The 18,547-nt window shown below is 57.3% G+C and overlaps 4 protein-coding genes across 17 annotated transcripts; 3 read left to right on the top strand and 1 right to left on the bottom strand.

Annotated features, from left to right (window-relative positions):
* The first annotated feature begins 1,191 nt into the window (after positions 1–1,191).
* Positions 1,192–5,365, top strand: LOC104917078 (uncharacterized). Its single transcript, XM_085215085.1, has 6 exons — positions 1,192–1,309; positions 1,927–2,411; positions 2,577–2,805; positions 3,627–3,698; positions 4,365–4,463; positions 4,568–5,365. Exons 1-6 carry the CDS (start codon positions 1,192–1,194, stop codon positions 5,239–5,241), a joined length of 1,677 nt encoding a protein of 558 aa, XP_085071211.1. The 3' UTR covers positions 5,242–5,365.
* Positions 5,366–8,593: 3,228 nt separating this feature from the next.
* Positions 8,594–11,011, top strand: LOC104916736 (class II histocompatibility antigen, B-L beta chain). 5 transcript variants are annotated; one of them, XM_085215124.1, is made up of 6 exons: positions 8,595–9,309; positions 9,750–10,019; positions 10,122–10,400; positions 10,486–10,596; positions 10,687–10,710; positions 10,796–11,011. In XM_085215124.1, the coding sequence occupies exons 1-6, from the start codon at positions 9,123–9,125 to the stop codon at positions 10,807–10,809; spliced, it is 885 nt and encodes a 294-aa protein (XP_085071250.1). In that variant the 5' UTR covers positions 8,595–9,122; the 3' UTR covers positions 10,810–11,011. The 5 variants fall into 5 exon arrangements, 3 of the variants coding, with proteins under 3 accessions (XP_085071250.1, XP_085071248.1, XP_085071249.1); XM_085215122.1 differs by having other exon boundaries at positions 8,599–9,309; positions 10,681–10,710; XR_014880778.1 differs by having other exon boundaries at positions 8,594–9,309; positions 10,486–10,710.
* Positions 11,012–12,001: 990 nt separating this feature from the next.
* On the top strand, positions 12,002–13,920 carry LOC109364810 (leukocyte receptor cluster member 9). Its single transcript, XM_019611415.2, has one exon. It carries the CDS (start codon positions 12,784–12,786, stop codon positions 13,423–13,425), a length of 642 nt encoding a protein of 213 aa, XP_019466960.2. The 5' UTR covers positions 12,002–12,783; the 3' UTR covers positions 13,426–13,920.
* A 217-nt stretch (positions 13,921–14,137) lies between these two features.
* Positions 14,138–18,407, bottom strand: LOC100546931 (class I histocompatibility antigen, F10 alpha chain-like). Of its 10 annotated transcripts, XR_014880771.1 has the most exons (11): positions 18,259–18,407; positions 17,880–18,140; positions 17,351–17,626; positions 16,983–17,255; positions 16,799–16,900; positions 16,659–16,691; positions 16,469–16,501; positions 15,881–16,290; positions 14,965–15,168; positions 14,711–14,872; positions 14,138–14,625 (listed from the first exon to the last, which is right to left on the bottom strand). XR_014880771.1 is itself a non-coding variant. In XM_085215116.1 (9 exons), the coding sequence occupies exons 1-8, from the start codon at positions 18,365–18,367 to the stop codon at positions 16,271–16,273; spliced, it is 1,107 nt and encodes a 368-aa protein (XP_085071242.1). In that variant the 5' UTR covers positions 18,368–18,407; the 3' UTR covers positions 14,138–14,872; positions 16,223–16,270. The 10 variants fall into 10 exon arrangements, 3 of the variants coding, with proteins under 3 accessions (XP_085071242.1, XP_085071243.1, XP_085071240.1); XR_014880768.1 differs by having other exon boundaries at positions 14,138–14,872; XR_014880769.1 differs by having other exon boundaries at positions 14,138–14,872; positions 14,965–15,134.
* Between the last annotated feature and the right edge of the window lie 140 nt (positions 18,408–18,547).

The following is an 18,547-nucleotide window of genomic DNA, read 5'->3' as shown; positions in this document are numbered from 1 at the left end:
TATAGTATAGTTATTGGTATTGTATAATGCTTACTTGAAGAAAAAGAAAAAAGAAAAAAAAAAAGAAAAAAAAAAAAGGAAAGAAAAAGATGTGAAACAATGAGAAAGTCTGAAACCAAGTTTGAAACTACCATGAACTCGTAATGATTGGGACTGTGTGTGGCAGCACAGGGTGCATTCTCATGAGAAAGCATTAGGAGTTAAGATAGGAGGCACAACATCCTTGGGCAGCTGTAAACAGCAGGCTGTAAACAGCAGGCCCACATCTGCAGCTGTGCTCTGTGGATGTGTGGGGGGCTGATAAGTGGATGAGCTCAGCGGCAGGTGTGAATGCTGGCTGAGCATTGGTTGAAGCTAGGCAGCCCACCTAGACGCCCACCTTGTGCTCCAATAGTAGGTGAACACGTGTATTAGAATCATATATAAACTCTGTGTGTGCAACAATAAAGTGAAGCTTGATCACTCATATTGAGTACTGTCGTGCTTCCCCGCTTGAGAACAATCTGATTAGGACGCTATCTGCGGCAAGAAATATTCATTTGCTAAGTGTGGTTTTTGATGCAAATTGTAGAAATGGACAATGTATAAAGAAGAAAAGGGGGGAATTGTAGGAATGGGAAGTTGTTTCTGCATTAGAACTAACAAGATAAATATTTTACTGATAGTTCTTTGCAGGAGAGCCTTTTTACTTCATTGGGGGTCTCCGATAGTCTGCATGCTCAGCAGATAATAATTTATTGCCACAGAGATGAGGTACATGGAGTAATTTATTGGTACAAAGACTGCAGCTCTGGTCTGTGCAGCCATCTGGAACAGCTCCAAGCCTTGAGCTGAAGATAAGTTAGACACTGCACTCCCAATCAGTGTGACAAGGATATCAATGGGCTCATTATGCTGGAAGACTGCTAATTGTTGGTGCTGGACAGACAAGACCTGAGTGATAGAGAATTGAAGGAGAATAAGCCAAACAATTAGCAGTATACATGTTTAGATAGCAAGAATTTATGTTCATCAGGTACAGATGTGTTCAGGGATTGGGGATATAAGGCTGTGATGTATTTTAGGCCATGTGCTCCTGTTAGCAGGATGCTCACCATTGTAATCGTGAATTAAAACTTTTTCACAACAAAGCCAGTCTGCGAAAAATCATTTATTTCTCACATCTGGAATTTGCAAACGTTTAATATGAACATGAGCCTGAACACGAGGCAGCAGTGTGCCCAAGTAGCCAAGAAGGCCAATGACATCCTAGCTTGCATCAGAAAGTGTTGCCAGCAGGAAAGTGATCGTCTCCCTGTACTCAGCTCTGGTGAGGCTGCACCTCGACTACTGTGTTCAGTTTTGGGCCCCTCACTGCAAGAAAGACACTGAGGCCCTGGAGTGGGTTCAAAAAAGGGCAACAAAGCTGGTGAGGGGTCTGGAGCACAAGTCTTATGAGGAGTGGCTGAAGGAGCTGGGAGTGTTCAGTCTGGAGAAGAGGAGGCTCAGGGGAGACCTCATTGCTCTCTATAACTACCTGAAGGGAGGTTGCAGTGAGCTGGGGGTTGGCCTCTTCTCTTGTCTAACAGTGATAGGACCAGAGGTAATGGCTTTCAGCTGCACCAGGGGAGATTTAGGCTGGATGTTAAGAAATACTACTTCTCTAAAAGAGCAGTCAGGCACTGCAATGGGCTGCACAGGGAGGTGGTGGAGTCACCGACCCTGGAGGTGTTCAGGGAACGTTTGGATTCTGTGTTGAGGAACGTGGTTTAGTGAGAGCTACTGGTGATGGGTGGATGTTTGGACTGGATGATCTCGTAGGTCTTTTCCAACCTTGGCGATTCGGTGATATTGGTACGAATGCTGCCAAGGTACGAATGGTAAAGGCGCGCAGTTTGCAGTAAGCAAAACGTGCTGTGTTGCAGCCGCTCCCCCCGCTTCCCGCAGCGCTTGGCACCTCTCCCCCCCTTGGGACGGGACAGGACGGGACGTGGCGCAGCGCAGCCCGGGCCGGGCCGCATCCCCGGCTCTCAGCCGCCCCCACGCAGCGCTGCTGCAGCCCCGCGCCGTCCCCGCGTCCCACCGGCCCGGCACCCATCGCCCCGCGGCTCTGCGCCGCAGCCACGGACGCGACCCCGCTGACTCACCATCGCTCTTCCCCATCCGCACACCGCTTTCCGCTCCAGACCGGATGTGATGTCATCATCGCGCGCCGGAAGTTGGTGACGTCACGGAGCGGCGCCGTGCAGTCGACGCGAAGCGGGGCGTCCGGATGTGATGTCATCATCGCGCGCCGGAAAGTTGGTGACGTCACAGAGCTGCGCCGTGCAGTCGGCGCGGAGCGGGGCGTTGTGAAGCGGTCGTGCGACTGCAGCCCGTGCCGCACCGGGCCGCGTTTCTCGCAGTCGCTGCCCGCTGACTTCGTGGACGAGGTGACGCCCGGCTGACGGCTGAGGTTCTCTCCCGCCTCTCGCGGTTCCTGCGGGGACCGTCGCTTTTCATATGTCGGTCGCCTCGGCTTCTTCGTGCCGCCCTCGCGGTGCCCGGCTGTGGCGCAGCCTCTTTGTTCTCTGTGTTCCTCAGCTCTGCCTTCCCAGGGGTCGGTGCTGGGGTCCAACTTGTTTCGTGTCTTTGTCGATGACCTGATTGAGGGAATTGAGTGCACCCTCAGCAAGTCTGCAGATGGCACCAAGTTGGTAGGTAGTGTGGATCTGCCTGGGGGTAGGGAGGCCCTCCAGAAGGGTCCAGATAAGCTGGGTCTCTGGGCTGAGCTGAACGCGATGAGGTTCAACAAGGCCAAGAGCCGGGTCCTGCGCTTTGGCCACAGTAAGCCCATCATAAAATATGCAGCGCTACAGGCTTGGGGCTGAGTGGCTGGATGAGTGTGAAGAGGAAAGGGACCTGGGGCTGTTGGTTGGTGCTCGGCTGAACACGAGCCAGCAGTATGCCCAGGTGGCCAAGAGGGCCGATGCCGTCCTGGCCCGCATTAGAAATGGTGCGGCCAGCAGGAGCTGGGAGGTGATCGTCCCCTGTACTCAGCTCTGGTGAGGCCGCACCTCGAGTGCTGTGTTCAGTTTTGGACCCCTCACAACAAGAAAGACTTAAAGTCTTATGAGGAGCAGCTGAGGGAGCTGGGAGTGTTCAGTGTGGAGAAGAGGAGGCTCAGGGCAGACCTCACTGCACTCTACAACTTCCTGAAGGGAGGCTGTGATGAGGAAGGGTTTGGCCTCTTCTCCCAGGCAGCAAACAGGACCCAAGGAAATGGCCACAGGTTGTACCAGAGCATGTTTAGATTAAACATTATGAAAAACTTTTTCTCTCAGAGAGTGGCCGGGCACTGGAATGGCTGCCCAGGTGGAATCGCCATCCCTGGCAGTGCTCAAGAGGCGTCTGGATGAGGAGCTGCAATATGATACAATATGTACTCTTAAGGGAGGAACAGGAATATATTCATTGATATAATGAAGATACTCGGTAGTGATTTAATAGTGACTTGGCAAGATTGGAGATGGGTGCAGTGGTGCTGGTCTGAGTCCTGGGTGTCTTTTACTCCCAAATGGGCTGAGGAAGGCTGGTCTTGGACAGGGACTGCTGCACTCCCTCACACCTCCCCTGCCATTTCTCTTGTCCCAGCAGGCTCCTGTGAAACTTCTGCCTTTCACCTGTGACTATCCCAGTCTGCAGGAGAGCAACAAATGGCCACAGCGCGTCCATCTCAGGTAGGAGTGTGGGGAAGCAAGCAAGTGAGGGATGTGAATGCAGGGGGAGAAGGAGGTGCTTTCAGCCAGTATTTATGTGCTGGTGACAGAGAAGCCGCTGGGACTGGAGTTTCTCTCCTCTGCCAGCTGCTTCCCTGGGCTGTGGCTGTTCCCAGCAAGGAGCCTCTTTGCTTGTAGGAGCCCGTGAGCTTTGCAGATGTGGCCGTGTATTTCAGTAGGGAGGAGTGGGCAAGCAGGCATCAGCCAGGAGGGCTTGGATCAGCAAATTGTCTTTATGTGGCTGTGTTGCATGTTGCTGCGTTGCATGGTGCCACCATGCTCCAGCATCCTGGCAATTCTCTGGTTATTTACCTTTTTTTTCCTTTTCCATTGAGTTACTGTAAACCTTTATGGAGCTTTAAGCACTAAGCAGTTTGGGTACAATTTAAAAAAAGAAATCCTAAGGTAAACATGAGAGAAATTGTTCCTGCATAATTTTCAGATACGTAGAGGTCACGTTGGGCTTCAAAACAAGCCAGTGTGTGTTGGTCCAATGTCATTCAGGCCCTTAGTGTGGTTACAGAAATTGGGAGGGACACAGAGTAGAGTTGTTGGGAGAAGCAGCTGTGACAGAATTATATAAATGCTTTCATGTCCTCTGCTTCTGTATTTAACCTCCATGTCCAGCCCCCAAACCTGTGGTGGTCTCCCTGCTTGAAGGAGGGAAAGACCCCTGGATCCCAGATGTTCGTGGCCTGGAGGACATGTCAGGAGACCTCAGCCCAGGTGAGATGGTGGGGGACAGGAGGAGGTTGGGCTGACAAGAACCATTTTGTCTGAGAAATAGCTTAGGCCTGATGTGTTATTTCTGGCTTTTCTCTGCCATCCAGCAGGACATGGAGTCACAACTGTTCAGGAGGGTCTACAGAATTGTGATGTGACTGAAAGGCAGTGTGGTAGTGTCTTGGTGGAAGAAATCAGAAAGGATATCCAAGGGGATCTGGAACGAGTAGAGCACCTCAAGAAGCAACAGGGAAACCCTGCAGGAGAGATTGTGAGGAATCTCCTGGACTGCAGCACAGGTCAAAAACAACCTGAAGATGCAAGGAGTAAGGAAGTGTGCCAGGAAAAAGGACAGAACCCAAGTGCTGAGTGTGGAAAAAGCCTGAAAAGGAATTCCAGCCTTGTTAACCACTGTTGTGTACTCTTAATGAAGAGCTTGTACAAGTGTTCAGACTGTACAAAAAGCTTCAAATGGAAATCCCACCTCACCTTCCCTCAGCGCATCCACACAGGAGAGAGACCCTTCAAATGTCCTGAGTGTCCAGAGAGCTTCAGAACCAGTTTCCACCTCACCTGCCACCAGCACATCCACGCAGGACAGAGACCCTTTAAGCACACGTCAGCAGTTTGTGACGTGGTTCGGCTCGGTTCTGTGACTGATGAAGCAGGAGGAGCCATGGACCCACGCCCCAGAAAAGGGAAAATGGGAAAAGGAAAAAAGGGAAAGAGGAAAAGGGAAAAGAATAGACAGAAATGCCTAACATCGAAACAGTGGCAATGATCTGAGGAGGAAAGCTAATTTACTAGAAAATATATCAGAATGCAAGATAACACAATATACTGTAATCTAATTGGAATTGAAGTTAATAAATCAAATAAAAATGAGAGAGAGAGAGAGTTCAAAAGCTGAAGGTCTTGCTCTAATGCTGAAGGTGAGCACACATGCTGCCAGGACGAGCAGAAAGCGAAAAAAGAGATATCTTATGATGTGCAAACAGTTTTTATCCTTACCTCTGATCTGTAAATGGAAACAAAAAGTCCCCTGGGGCGTGTAGTTCTTCTCAGAACCAGGTGCTTGGAGCAGTAACTCTGTAACTCCCAATGCACCACCTAGAATCTCAGAATCATAGAATGGCCTGGGTTGAAAAGGATCTCAAAGGTATCTATTTTCAAGCCTCTGCCATGGGCAGGGTCACCAACCATTAGACCAGGCTGCCCAGAGCCACATCCAGCCTGGAGGCTATGATGTGGAGTACTGATAACAAAACATCATAAAACTAACATTCCACCCCTTATTCCACATCACTCCATCATGCTCAGTATATCAATACATACAGATCATGTTTAATTAACATGTCTTAACATGTTGTTAACGTGGTAATAATTGTATTAAACACACACACACGTGTATATGTACACATGGAATGACTGAGAACACTCAGCCAATGTCAAATTCCCTTGTGGTACACATTGAACATCCCCTCTTTCTGCATCACCCATCAAATGGAGCTGATCCTCCAGTGTTGACCAAACCACGTGGCTTCTGCCAAATGCTTCTCCCAGTGCTTCTGCCACCCATTGCTTTCAACGTAGTTTTTAACAAGACATATCATTTGATTTTACCAGAAGCTGATGCATGATAGGAGATATGATAATTCCGCCCAATGCCATGATCTTTGGCCTAACTATTTACAAGAGAATTTTTGAAATGAGACCTATTATCTGATTCAATCCTTTCTGGAGTGCCACGTTGCCACAGGACTTGTTTTTCCAGACCTAATATGGTGTTCCAGGCAGTAGCATGGGGTATGCATGTGTTTCAAGTCACCCAGTGGTTGCCTCCACCATGGTGAGCACGTAATGCTTACCACTGTGAGATCAAGATCTACCCCTTTGCCAATTGTTTTGTTCCCACTGCTGTAATCACCCCCATAAGGGATTTGCCACCATCCCTGAGTGACTGTGAAGCATTGGCCACCTCTCCCATTCAGCAACATCTAAGGCCAGTTGAACAGCCTCTTCCTCTGCAAATTGGCTCGATTCTCCTTTTCCTTTGGTGGCCTCCGCAACTTGTCGTGTAGGGCTCCACACAGCAGCTTTCCATCTGCAGTGCTTCCTAACAATCCATCAGAGAACAGGGCTGCTTTCATTTTCTGGTAGTTCCTTGTATGATGGGGTCTCTTTAGCACACAATACCTCTTCTGCTGGTGATCTTCCAGACTTTTTGCCTTCAGGCCAGCCCATGATCACTTCTAAGATTCGTGGGCGACTGAGGTTCCCCATTTGAGCTCGTGTGGAATCAATGCGATCCCCTTATTCCAAGTGGCATCAGTAGCATGATGGATGGAGAGAACTTTCCTTTAAACATCCAGTTCAGCACTGGCAGTCGAGGTGCCGGAAGGAGCTGCATTTCAATACTAACTACTTTGGAAGCAGTCCAAGCCCCCTCATATGTGGCCAAGATCTCCTTTTCAGTTGGAGTGTAGCACTCTCCAGACCCCCTGTATGCTCTACTCTAGAATCCAAGAGGTCAGCCTTGGGTCTCTCCTGAGGCTCCTTGCCACAGCCTCCAAGTGGGACCAGGGGATCCATTCAGGGCAGAGACCTGAGAAATGCCAGCACTGCAAGCAGAGCTTCATCCAGGGCTGCAACACTGTTAAAAATTGGCTAATCTGTGTGAGAGGTAGACCCTGTAAGTGTCTCACCTGCAGGAGGAGTTTCTTTCAGGGCTGGCACCTCTTTGCTCATGGGAAAACCCCCAATGGAGAGACCCTGAGGATGCTGGAGATCCCAAGGATGATGGAAACCCAAACGGTTCCCACCATACAGAAAGAGTTTGGAAAAGAGGTGGCATCACTGGCACTCTCTCTGGATAAGGGACTTATACCTGGGAGCTTCTGATGGTTTCTTTCCATGTTAATAGAAGAAAATCTCTCCCCATGCCCAGTTTTCTGCTCTTCCTGCAAGCAGCATTTTGAAGCCATTTCTTAAGGAAGTGCAGCTGTGTAGGGATGTTCTGTGTGCATCTGTTCCTCTCAGTCATTTTGGAGTCCGCTGATTAATCATGTACAAGGGTCAGGAGAGCAGTCAAATGTCTCTTGGAGATTTACAAAAAATGACCTGCATTCAGAAGAGGTCATCCTACTTGCAAGCTTTCACAGAGCAACCAGCCAATCCCTTCATCCTCGTGTTAGACCTCTGACAAGTTATGTGGAAGAGACCAGTCTTGGAAGTGAAGCTTGGTTTGCTCTGCTCCTCATACACCTGATCACTGCATCCCTTGTGTGGCAAATGGCCTTTCTGTGGGGTGTGACCCAGGGACAGGGAAGGGGGAGAATAAAGTAGCTGAGTTGTCCTGGAGCTTTTGTTTTCGTTCTGCTCTGGCCCTACTTTCTCCAAAAAAAAGACAAAGTGTTGAAGGACTGGGGAAGGTGCAAGAAGGTCTGACTCCAGGTCCCTGCATGCTTTTGGGGGAAGGCATGTTTGACACACAGCCCCATCTCCATTCCTAACACACACTTAGGAGGGTGTGCAGGGAGGGCTTTGTCACTCAGCCACTTCAACCAGCAGTTGTATCCACCCAGCAGAAATGTTTGCCCGTAGCCACAGGAGCCCGCTGTGACGAGGGTCAGCATCCCGTGTGCCATCATAGCCCCACATCCCCATCCTGGTCCACACATCCCCTTCTGTGGGTCCTGTCCTTGGGGTGCTTGGTCAGAGGAAAGGTGCTTGCAGACAGCCCAGCCCCACTGCTGACCCGTGTGACAGCAGCGTTTGTGGCCCTGTGCAACAGTGCTGGGAGGTCTGGGAGGTCCAGGAGGGCAACCGGGGGTGACCGTGGGGTGATCAAAAGGGACCACGGGGAGAACATGAAGTGACCACGGTCAGACATGAGATGCAGTATCGGGGTACGTGGGGTAAGAATGGGGGGGCAAAGGGGTGATTGTGGGGGTATCTTGGGATAACCACAGTGAGACCAGCGGGACCATTGGGTGACCATGGAGTTACCATGAAGGAAGTACGAAGGAACTACGGGGTGACCACGGAGAGACCACGGGCAGAATACTGTGTGGCCGTGAATTGACCATGCAGTGACACTTGGATGGGCGTAGAGCGACCACAGACCGGAAAGGATGGGAAGAGCCTGGGAAGTGGTACAGGAAGCAACTGGCCACCTCTGAGAGAAGTGAGACCCTGTGAGTGCCCTGGGCACGGCTGTGGGCACTGTGAAAATGAGCGTGGGCGCTGCCCTCAGGATGAGAGGTGCTTGTGGCAAGCAGGGCCTCCTGTGAGGAGCGGTGATATCCCGCGTGCCCTCAGTGCCTGCATCCCAATCCTGCCCCACGCATCCCCTGAATGGGCACCCGCCCTTGGGTGCTGGAGCAGACGTGGGGTGACAAACAGGTGAGCACGGAGAGAGCACGGGAAGATCACGAATGGACCGTGGGGATCCTGGATCAAAAGGGTGGAGCGTGGAGTGAGCAAGAGGGTGCTGGAGCAAACAGTGGGTGACAGTGAGAAGGCTATGGGCAGGCAGTGGCATTTGTGCCAGGTGACCATGTGGAGACGACAGGAGTAATACGAGGAGAAGATGGGGTGAGAACGGGATGATAAAGAGGTGACCTTGGTGTGAGTACGGTGAAAGCACGTGGAAACCACTGGATGGCCACGGCAATGTCATGGAGGGAGCGTGGGGCCATCCGTGGGGCTCAGGCGGTGGGTGGAGCCCCGTCCCGTGAGCGACACGGCTGTTCCGAGGCAGAGCAGCGGCAGCGAGCGTCCCTCGGAGCAGACGGACAGACGGATGGCACACAGGGTAGCGCCGTCGCGCCAGGGCTCCAGGATGGAGGTACCCGCAACGGAGATCTGCCTGGAGACGGGTGATGCCGCCCAGCCCAGGCGCTCACTGCTCCGGAGCAGCGGCGCGGGCTGCCGGCACCCTTCATCCTCCTCCGACGGCAGCCATGGGGAGCGGCCGCGTCCTGGTGGCCGGGGCCGTGCTGGTGGCGCTGGAGGCGCTGGGAGCACGGCTGGCCGCTGGCACGCGGCCCTCGGGTGAGCACGGAGTCACGGCGCGGGGATGGTGCGGGCTGGTCCCCGCCGGGCTCTCCCGGCACCCAGCCCAGCCCCGCGCGCAGCGCCCGGAGCTCCGGGGCTCGGGACGCCGGCGCCAGCGGCACCGCAGCCGTGGTGGGCGCGGGGAGGGGCCGGGACGGAGCGAGGGTGGGGAGGGGCTTTCGGGCGTGGCGACGGGCAGCTGCGCTCCGTGACGGTGCCCTCTCCCCGCAGCGTTTTTCCAGTGGAGCGCTACGGTTGAGTGCCACTTCCTCAACGGCACCGAGCGGATGAGGTTTCTGGTGAGGCACGTCTACAACCGGCAGCAGTACGTGCACTTTGACAGCGACGTCGGTCTCTTTGTGGCCGACACGGTGCTGGGAGAGCCTTCTGCTCAGCTCTTCAACAGCCAGCCGGACGTGCTGGAGAAGAACAGGGCTGCGGCGGAAATGCTCTGCGGCTACAACTACGAGATCGTGGCCCCTTTGACGCTGCAGGAGAGAGGTGAGTTCACGCGGCCCCGCAGCTCGTGGCGGGCGCAGCGCTGAGGAGCGCACGCGGTGCTCTCGCAGCCCGTCCCCGACGCTCCCCTCCGTCCCCCGGCAGCGCCCGAGGTGAGGATCTGCGCGCTGCAGTCGGGCTCCCTGCCCCGAACCGACCGGCTGGCTTGCTTCGTGACGGGCTTCTACCCACCCGAGATCGAAGTGAAGTGGTTCCAGAACGGACAGGAGGAGACGGAGCGCGTCGTGTCCACGGACGTGATCCAGAACGGGGACTGGACCTACCAGGTGCTGGTGGTGCTGGAGACCGGCCCGCGGCGCGGGGACAGCTACGTGTGCCGGGTGGAGCACGTCAGCCTGCGGCAGCCCATCAGCCGGCTCTGGGGTGAGGCCCCCGGCCCCGTCCAGCTGTGGGGGGAGCGGGAGCGCGGCCTTCAGAACCCGAGCGCTTCTCCTTGCTGTCCCTGCAGAGCCCCCGGTGGACGCGGGCAGGAGCAAGCTGCTGGTGGGAGTCGGGGGCTTTGTGCTGGGGCTCGTCTGGCTGGCGCTGGGGCTCTTCCTCTTCCTGCGCAGTAAGAAAGGTGAGCAGTGGGGCGGTGGGGCTGTGCTGTGGGGTCGGAGATGGCGGCGGTGAGCTGTGACCATGCTGACCTTGTCTCGCTCAGTTTCAGGGCACCCCGATCCACCCCCTCCAGGTAATTTCTCGTTCCCCCAGTGACGTGACTGCGCTGAGGAGCCCCAGGCCCACTGCGGTCCTCATTTCTCCCCCTTTCCCTACAGGGATCCCAAACTAGCAGCTGCCCCACGCCGCTGCTCCACCAGCGTGTCCTGCACTCCCCAGCCAGGAGCTGAGTTTCCCTTTGTGTTGTCACCGTGCTCCCTGCTGCCGCTGCAGAGCCTGCTCTGTCCCCTTCTCCATAGGAACTCGCTGAGATGTTGACTCCGTGGTCCTTCCACTTCCTTACTGTGGTCGCCCAATGATACCCCGTGTTCCCACCGTGGTCACCCAGTGCTCTTCTCTTTGTCACGCCCTCACAACACCATCTTTGCCCCACATGACCCACACGATTACCCATGGTCACCTCACGTTGGCCAGACTTGCCCCTTCTGATCCCTTCATTCTCAAGCTATTTTTCCCCCTCGGGCTCCTTCCTAGTAACCCCGCGTCCCCCCATGTTGCCATCATGTTCTCAGCGTGCCAACCCGTGTCCTCACCGTGATTACCCTGCGGTCATCCCAGAGATACAGGAGCGCTCCTGAGGCCGGGCCGGGCCACTAAGAGGGGAAGAACCATTGCCATGATGACGTGGAGCCAGTACAGGTGTCCTGATGCAAGCGTACGTGACGCCATGTGGGAGGCCTTACATCTGTGGGGAGTTGGGCAGAATGCAGATGATGCTTGATGCTTGGGGATCGGCTGGGCGCTGGCTGGAGGGTGGTGACATTTGTTGCCCCACGGCCACCCCACGGTCACCTCTTCATAACCTCATTCCCACCCTTACGCTCCTCCCTACCGTGATCCTATCGTGTTTCCCTCTGTGTTCCCTTCACTGTCATCCTGTGGTCACCCAACAGTCACCCCACGGCCTCACCGTGGTCCCTTCACGATCACCGCATGTTCCCTCTGTTGTGCATTGGTGAGGAAAGTGTTCAGGATCACAGATTTTTAAACAGGCAGGAAGGAGAAAGGAAAGAAGGAAGGAAGGAAGGGAGGGAGGGAGGAAGGAAGGGAGGGAGGGAGGGAGGAAGGAAGGAAGGAAGGAAGGAAGGAAGGAGGGAAGGAAGGAAGGAAGGAAGGAAGGAAGGAAGGAAGGAAGGAAGGAAGGAAGGAAGGAGGGAAGGAAGGAAGGAAGGAAGGAAGGAAGGAAGGAAGGAAGGAAGGAAGGAAGGAAGGAAGGAAGGAAGGAAGGTAGAAGGGAAGGAAGGAAGGAAGGAGGGAAGGAAGTAGGGAAGGAAGGAAGGAAGGAAGGAAGGAGGGAAGGAAGGAAGGAAGGAAGGAAGGAAGGAAGGAAGGAAGGAAGGAAGGAAGAAAAAAGGAAGGAAGGAAGGAAGGAAGGAAGGAAGGAAGGAAGGAACGAAGGAACGAAGGAACGAAGGAACGAAGGAAGGAAGAAAGGAAGGAAGAAAGCAAGGAAGGAAGGAAGGAAGAAAAAAGGAAGGAAGGACGCAGAATTAAAATTACAAAGAGATGGAGGCAGTTGACCTGGTGCAGTGAGGAAAGTTGGAGGTGAAAAGGGCACTAAATGGTGCCATGGACCACCGGGGATGGATGAGATGTAAATGACTGCACTGATATTCATGCAGCCAAAACAGCCGGACGCCCATAGGCACCCATTCAGCTCTTTGGCCACGCCCCGCGCCATGACCTGGCCACGCCCCATGGACCGCCACAAATTTAAACCACGCCCCCACGCTTGGCCACGCCCCCAACATTCCTGACCGCGCCCCACCGCGGCCCCCGCCCGTCACTGTTGTTGGCGAAGCCACGCCCCTTTCCATTTAGCCACGCCCCCACGCGGCGTTGATCTCAATCCAGCCACGCCCATTCCGTTACACACGCCCTTCGTTCCATTAGCCACGCCCCCTTTCTGCCAGGGCTCCGCCCCTTCCAGTCCCGGACCCGCCCCCTTCTCACCCGGCCCCGCCCCGTCCCGCGCCGCTCTTTGCCCGCACGGCGCCCGGTGCCGCTCCCGCACCCACGGAAACCGACCCGGTTCCGCCCCCGGACTCTCGGCCCGCTGCCACACCCGGACCCGCACCGCGGACCCATGGACGCGGACCCGCGGCCCGGATCCCCGCAGCCCGTCCCGGAGCCGCGCTCCGGACTCGCGGAACCAGACCCGGACCCGCGGCCCGGACCCGCGGCCGCGGCCCCCGACCCCAATCGCGGTCCCGACGACCCGGACCCGGATCGGCGTCCCGGTCCCGCGGAACCGGTTCCGGCCCCGGCGCCCGCCCCGTGCCGTTGGTTCCTGGAGGGCCGCTGCCGTTTCGGGCCGCGCTGCCGCCACCCGCACCCGGGCCGGAGTCCGACCGCCGGCCCGGAACCGGCAGCGAGCCGGGAGGAACCGGGGGCGGCGGGGAAGAAGCCGCCGCTGCGCCGCGCCGCCGCCGTCCTCAGCCGCCTCCGCTGGGACCCGCGAGCGGACCCCGCGGCCGCCACCGTGGAGTACCGCGACCGCTTCGTGGGCGTCGTGGAGCGGCCGCTGCTGGAGTTCTTCACGGGGCCGCTGTGCGACGCGGGGCCCGCGGACCTGGCGGTGCCCGAACACCGCATCGTGCGCATCCGCTACCGCGGGCGGTGCGTGTGGGACCGGGAGAAGCGCATCGATCGCGTGTTCGGGTCGGGGGGGGGGATGGGGACCGGGCGGGAGGTGCTGGAGGAGCCGGGGGAGGGTTGGGCGGACTGAGGGAGGGGGACCAACCCCCGAAGTGCCGTCGGGGGTCCTTCTGTACCCCGGAGGCGACGCTGAGGTCCCCTCTGCGCTGGGGACGTGGGGATGCGGACACCTGGAGCCCTTGGCTGCTCTGACGTGGGCACAGGGGTCCCTTCCGCTCCCAAAAAATGGCACCAAAATCCCCTCGGCGGGGGGGACGATGACACGGGGACGTGGACATTGGGTCCTGTTGGCCATGGGGGTAATAGCCACGGGGGTCTCTTTTGTACCCCAAAGTTGACATCAAAATCCCCTCGGCGTTGGGAATGATGATGGGGGGACGTGGACATTAGGTTCTCCTGACCACGGGGTCACGGACGTGGGGGACACGGATTTCCCTCTTATGCCACAAAGGCTGACACCGAGGAGGATCCCTCACCGAAGCGACAGGGAATAGGGACCCCGGCGTCATGTGGGACTTTTTTTTCCTCTTTGTTCTGTTCAAATAAAAGGCAGAATTGGTGAAAATGCGTCTGTGTGGGTGGGGACAGCGTGGGGAGTGAGGCCTCCTTCCAGGAGGGAAAGGTAAAGCAATGGCAGAAGTGCTGAATACGGCAAAGTTGGTGTAAAACGGGAGACGTGAGGTTAAATTAAGACCGGGAAGCGTGGAAGGAATAGAAGAAAAGCAGAGAAGAGGTTCTAATAGACGAGATGCGATGGCGCAAAGATTACTTTCCTCAATAGAATCAGTTCCTGTGGATTTACTGGGGCGAGACTTCTTGGCCCTCGCCACGTGCACGGTGAGCAGAAGTGCAGAAGGTGCAGCACCCAGAACCTGGCTGCTCCCATCCCAACGGCTCAGGGGTAACTCGAGGAGAGGAGCACATCGGAGCAAAGCTTACAGGCATCCCCTCGGCAAATGCCAGCTCCTTCTGCAGACGGAGATCTCAGCAGGAAAAATGAAGCGAAAATCCAAGCTTGCTTTTGTTATCTGACAGATGCGAGCGCTGACAAAGCAGGAGGCTGCTTCTCACCGATGAGCCTCATGCGAGCGGGGAAGGAAGACAGCGAGGAAGGAAGGGGTGTTGCGTACACGTGGATGAGGTGCGTGGATGGAGAACCTCTCCCACAGCACCGACCCACGGCGGTCCCTGCAGAGGCTGAGCTCTGAACTCGGCGGTTCGGAGCTGGCTGTGCGCTCTGCCCGCAGCCGTACAGATCCGGAATCGTTGGCTGTGGGAAGGTGGAGCTCAGGATCCCTTGGAGCTCCCAAACCCGGGTTTGGGGAGAGAGGACCGCGGCCTCCTCGCGGATCTACCTGGACGTGTGTGTTAATGGCTGGGAGGAAGGAAGCGGGTTGCTGCTGCTCGAGGATCTGCTCAGGGCTCAAAAGCCCAACACAATTGGTCCAAAATTGCCACGTGGGTGGACAAGGAGCTCACGGCCAAATCCCACTCCAGAAAGGAAGCGCACCAAGGGCCTGCAGGGACAGGGAAGATGGGGAACACATGGAGACCGTGTCCGATGTGCAGAGACGATGTCAGCAAAAGCAGAGCTCAGTTGGAACTGAACCTGGGTGCGGGTAGCAACGACTTCTGTTTGTACACAGGGAGCAAAAGAAGGGCTGAGGGACACGTGGACATGGGACGTGAAAGAGACCGAGGTACCACACGCCTTCATCAGCTCGGTGGCAAGCAGCCCTTCAGGAATCATAGGATCATAGAATCCCGGAGCCCGGAGAGCTGGAGGAAAGGGTGGAGCAAAGGAGGAGCTCCGCTGGTGGGAGAGGATCGGGTTGTTCAGAGGGCTCTGATGAGGTGCAGCCACGGATGCTGGGAGCTGGCACCCTCACAGCAAGGCCCTCACCATCCCTGAGCAGTGTTACTGGGAGAAGGTTCTAGAAGCTGCAACCGTCACCCCGAGCTCCAGGAAGGGCAAGGAGGGCCCAGGGAGCAAAGGGCTTCACCGCGGTGCCTGGGAAGGTGCTGGAGCAGCTCATCCCAGACGCCATTCCCAGGCACACGAAGGGGGAGAAAATCATCAGCACGGAATCAGCGAGGAGAGGTGATGTCTGACTTGGAAAACCTCTCTGACAGTGCACGCAGCAGCCTGACGGGTGAGGGCAGAGCGGAGGATGCCCACCATGGGGCCCCATCCAGGGACACCATCCCCCCACCCCAGATCAGACACCACGCAGGCTGAGCTGCCAACCAGCCATCCAAACTGCTGGGGTTTGTTTGACTAGAAGGACGTCACACAAAGAGTGCAAAGAGATTCGGCAGAAAACAACTCGGGGGGCCCTTCTGAATGCTCTGGCAATGGGTTGGTGGGGCGGAGGGTCTCTTGCTGTCCACCCCACCGAATGAGCACCGGTTGGGTCTCTTGGAGCGCCGCCATGCCTTGTGAGACATTCTCCTGCTCTACGATCTCCTCTTGTTACTCAGTGGGACCTGCAGAACTCCAGGAGCGAAGGAAATGGCTGCCTCACCTTCACAACACCACCACCTCCTCCACACGCTCCTCGTCTCATTGCTGTGCTGATCTCTTTTGCACTTCTACGGAGCGTTTGGGACACGAACTCTTTTCTTCTTGGCCTCTTCCAGAGGCTCTGCCCGTGCCCTGAGCCCAGAACCCGGTGCTCTCCTCCCGATGCGTCTGCAATGGTATCTTCCCCAAAACAACGCACAGCGCTCTGCCCAGAAGTCCATCCCCGCCCACCAGGTGGACATTTCAGGGGGTCACCCCCAGGAAAAAGCCCCACAGAACGGAGCAGAGGAGCATACACTGCGTCAGCCCCAGGAGATTCAGGACGTTGAGCAGAGATACAAACCCCCACAAACTCCAAACGCACACAGGGCTAGCTGGAGCAGCACAGCACTCAGGCAGAAAATTCACTCCCTGCAGGGGTGAGAAAAGAAACCGTGTCACGTGCGGCCACGTCCCTGTCCTGACTCTCAGCTCTGGGGGCTCTCCAGGGCCCAGAATTGCCCCAGCTGTGGGTCCAACAGAGGAGTGCACGGAATCGAGACCCCTCCAACACCAAGGACCCCTCCTGAGCCCCGGTCCCACACTGTACCTGTGGCCATACTGCTGGATTCCCCATCGTGGCCTGCAAGGGAGAGAGAGCCGTGAGCCCTGGCTCTGTGCTCGCTATGGGGCGTGGAGCATCATGCCACCACCACCTCTGTGACCCCAAAGCAACGAGGGGCCCCAGAGCGCCCCAACCCCGAGCATCGGCAGGGGACACTGCTGCCCTCATCACTCACCTAGTTCTGCTCTGTAACATTTCTCATCCTTCCCTGCAGACAGAAAGAAGTGTCAGCATTGGGCTCGTGTCAGAGCGCAGGCACTCCCAAGGGGGTCCGCCTCCCCCCCCCACCTTCTGCCCACAGCCCTCTGCCTGTACCTGACTTGCTCCTCCACACCACCAATCCAGCGACGACAGCCACGACAGCCACGACGGTGATGATCGCCCCAGCCACAATGAGGATCAGGTTGGGCTGCAGCTCTGGGGGAGAGCGGCGTTGTCAGGAAAGGAAGGGGCGGACCCCGAGCCCCCAGACCCACGCACCCCACGCTGCCAGGCTCACCCCATGAGAAGAAGCTGGACTGGAGCAGGCTGGCGTGCTCCACACGGCACTGGTATTTGTCCCAGTCCCCCGGCGGCACATCGATGGTGGCCGAGGCGTGGTAGGTGCCGTCGCTGTTGGGCACGATGCCCCCCCAGTGGGTCTCCTGGTCCTGGACCACGCCGTCCTTCATCCAGCTGATGGTGATGGGCCGCGGGTAGAAGCTGTGAGCGCGGCAGGACAAAGTCAGGATCCCGTCAGCCTCCTTCCCCCGCACTCGCACCTCAGGCCGCTCTGCAGATGGGTGACATTGTGGGTCAGGCTGAGCTCCCCACACCGAGCCCCCGCCCCACACCCATACCAGCCTCGCATCCCCCTCCCCGCCTCACCTCTCCTTTTCAGCACGGCCTTCCCGTGCTCCAGGTACCTCCTCAAGTTCTCAACGCAGACGGTCCCCAACTCGTGCTTCCATCTCTCAGCGTACGTCCCTTCGCTCTCCCATTTCCTCTTGGTGCTTTGTGCGACCGCGTTGGCTGCAGTGAACGTCATCGTGTCCATCTCGAAGGCGATGTAGTCCCTCCCATCAAATGCATACTGATCGTACCCTCGGACGCTGCCGTCCTCCAGGATGTCGCAGCCGAACATCTTCTGCAGCGTGTGAGACCCTGAGGCACAGCCGGGGTGGGCGGTGAGGGGCTGCTCGGGCTGCGGGGCACCACGAGCACCGCGGGGCCGGGATGGGGCGAACGGGCTCAGGAACGGGGCGTCCCAGGGAGAGCGACACCAACATGGATGGCCCAGCACGGCTGGGGGGGCACAGCCAGGCCTCAGCGGGGCTGACAGACTCCCCGTAGAGCCCCCCGCCCCACCGACCCCCATTCCGGCCCCCTGTCCCGCCGCAGCTTCCAGCACGCTCACCTCCGCTTTTGTTGTAGTGCTCCCGGAGCCAGCCCAGACCCACGTAGAAATCCAGCTCGCCGCTCCGGGCCTTCTTGGTCTCCGCATCCCAGTGCTCCCGGTCCTCCCGCGGCAGCCAGTCCACGATGGGCCGCACCGTCCGGCGCTCGCTGTCGTAGTTCCCGAAGGCTTTGCCGTCCACGTACCCGACGGCCGTGAACTGCGGCATCCCGGGGCCGGGATCCGTCATCCCGGTCAGGAAGTAGCGCAGGGAGTGCGACTCTGCGGGACGGACGGAGCCGTGAACCGCGAGCCGCCAACCGCGATCCCGCGGCCGCAGCCCCGGAGCGAGGAGCCGCGGGTCCCGGTGCCGAGGGCAGCCCGTCCCCGCGACACTCACCGCCCGCCGCCGCGCCCAGGACCCCCAGCAGCAGCCCCAGCAGCACCGCCTCGCCCGGAGCCATGGCGCCGCTCTGCGGGACACCGCCGGCCCCGCCCCGCGTCGCCATTGGTGCCTCCGCCACAGCCTGGCCAATGGGGACCGGGAGCGCGCGAAACGTCACCGGGCGCCGGGCAGAACTCGCTGCCGAGGCTTGTCAAGAGCGAAAGCGAAAGCGAAAGCGCAAAGGACGGGAGGGGACGGCGGTACGGGGAAGGGAAGGAGCCGTCTGTGGCTCTGTGGTTTGTGG

Source organism: Meleagris gallopavo, unplaced genomic scaffold (assembly GCF_905368555.1).
Source record: "Meleagris gallopavo unplaced genomic scaffold, MGAL_WU_HG_1.1 scaffold_4, whole genome shotgun sequence".
Lineage (NCBI taxonomy): Eukaryota > Metazoa > Chordata > Aves > Galliformes > Phasianidae > Meleagris > Meleagris gallopavo.
The sequence above is the reverse complement of the archived record's forward strand: the minus strand, read 5'-3'. Positions and strand labels throughout refer to the sequence as shown.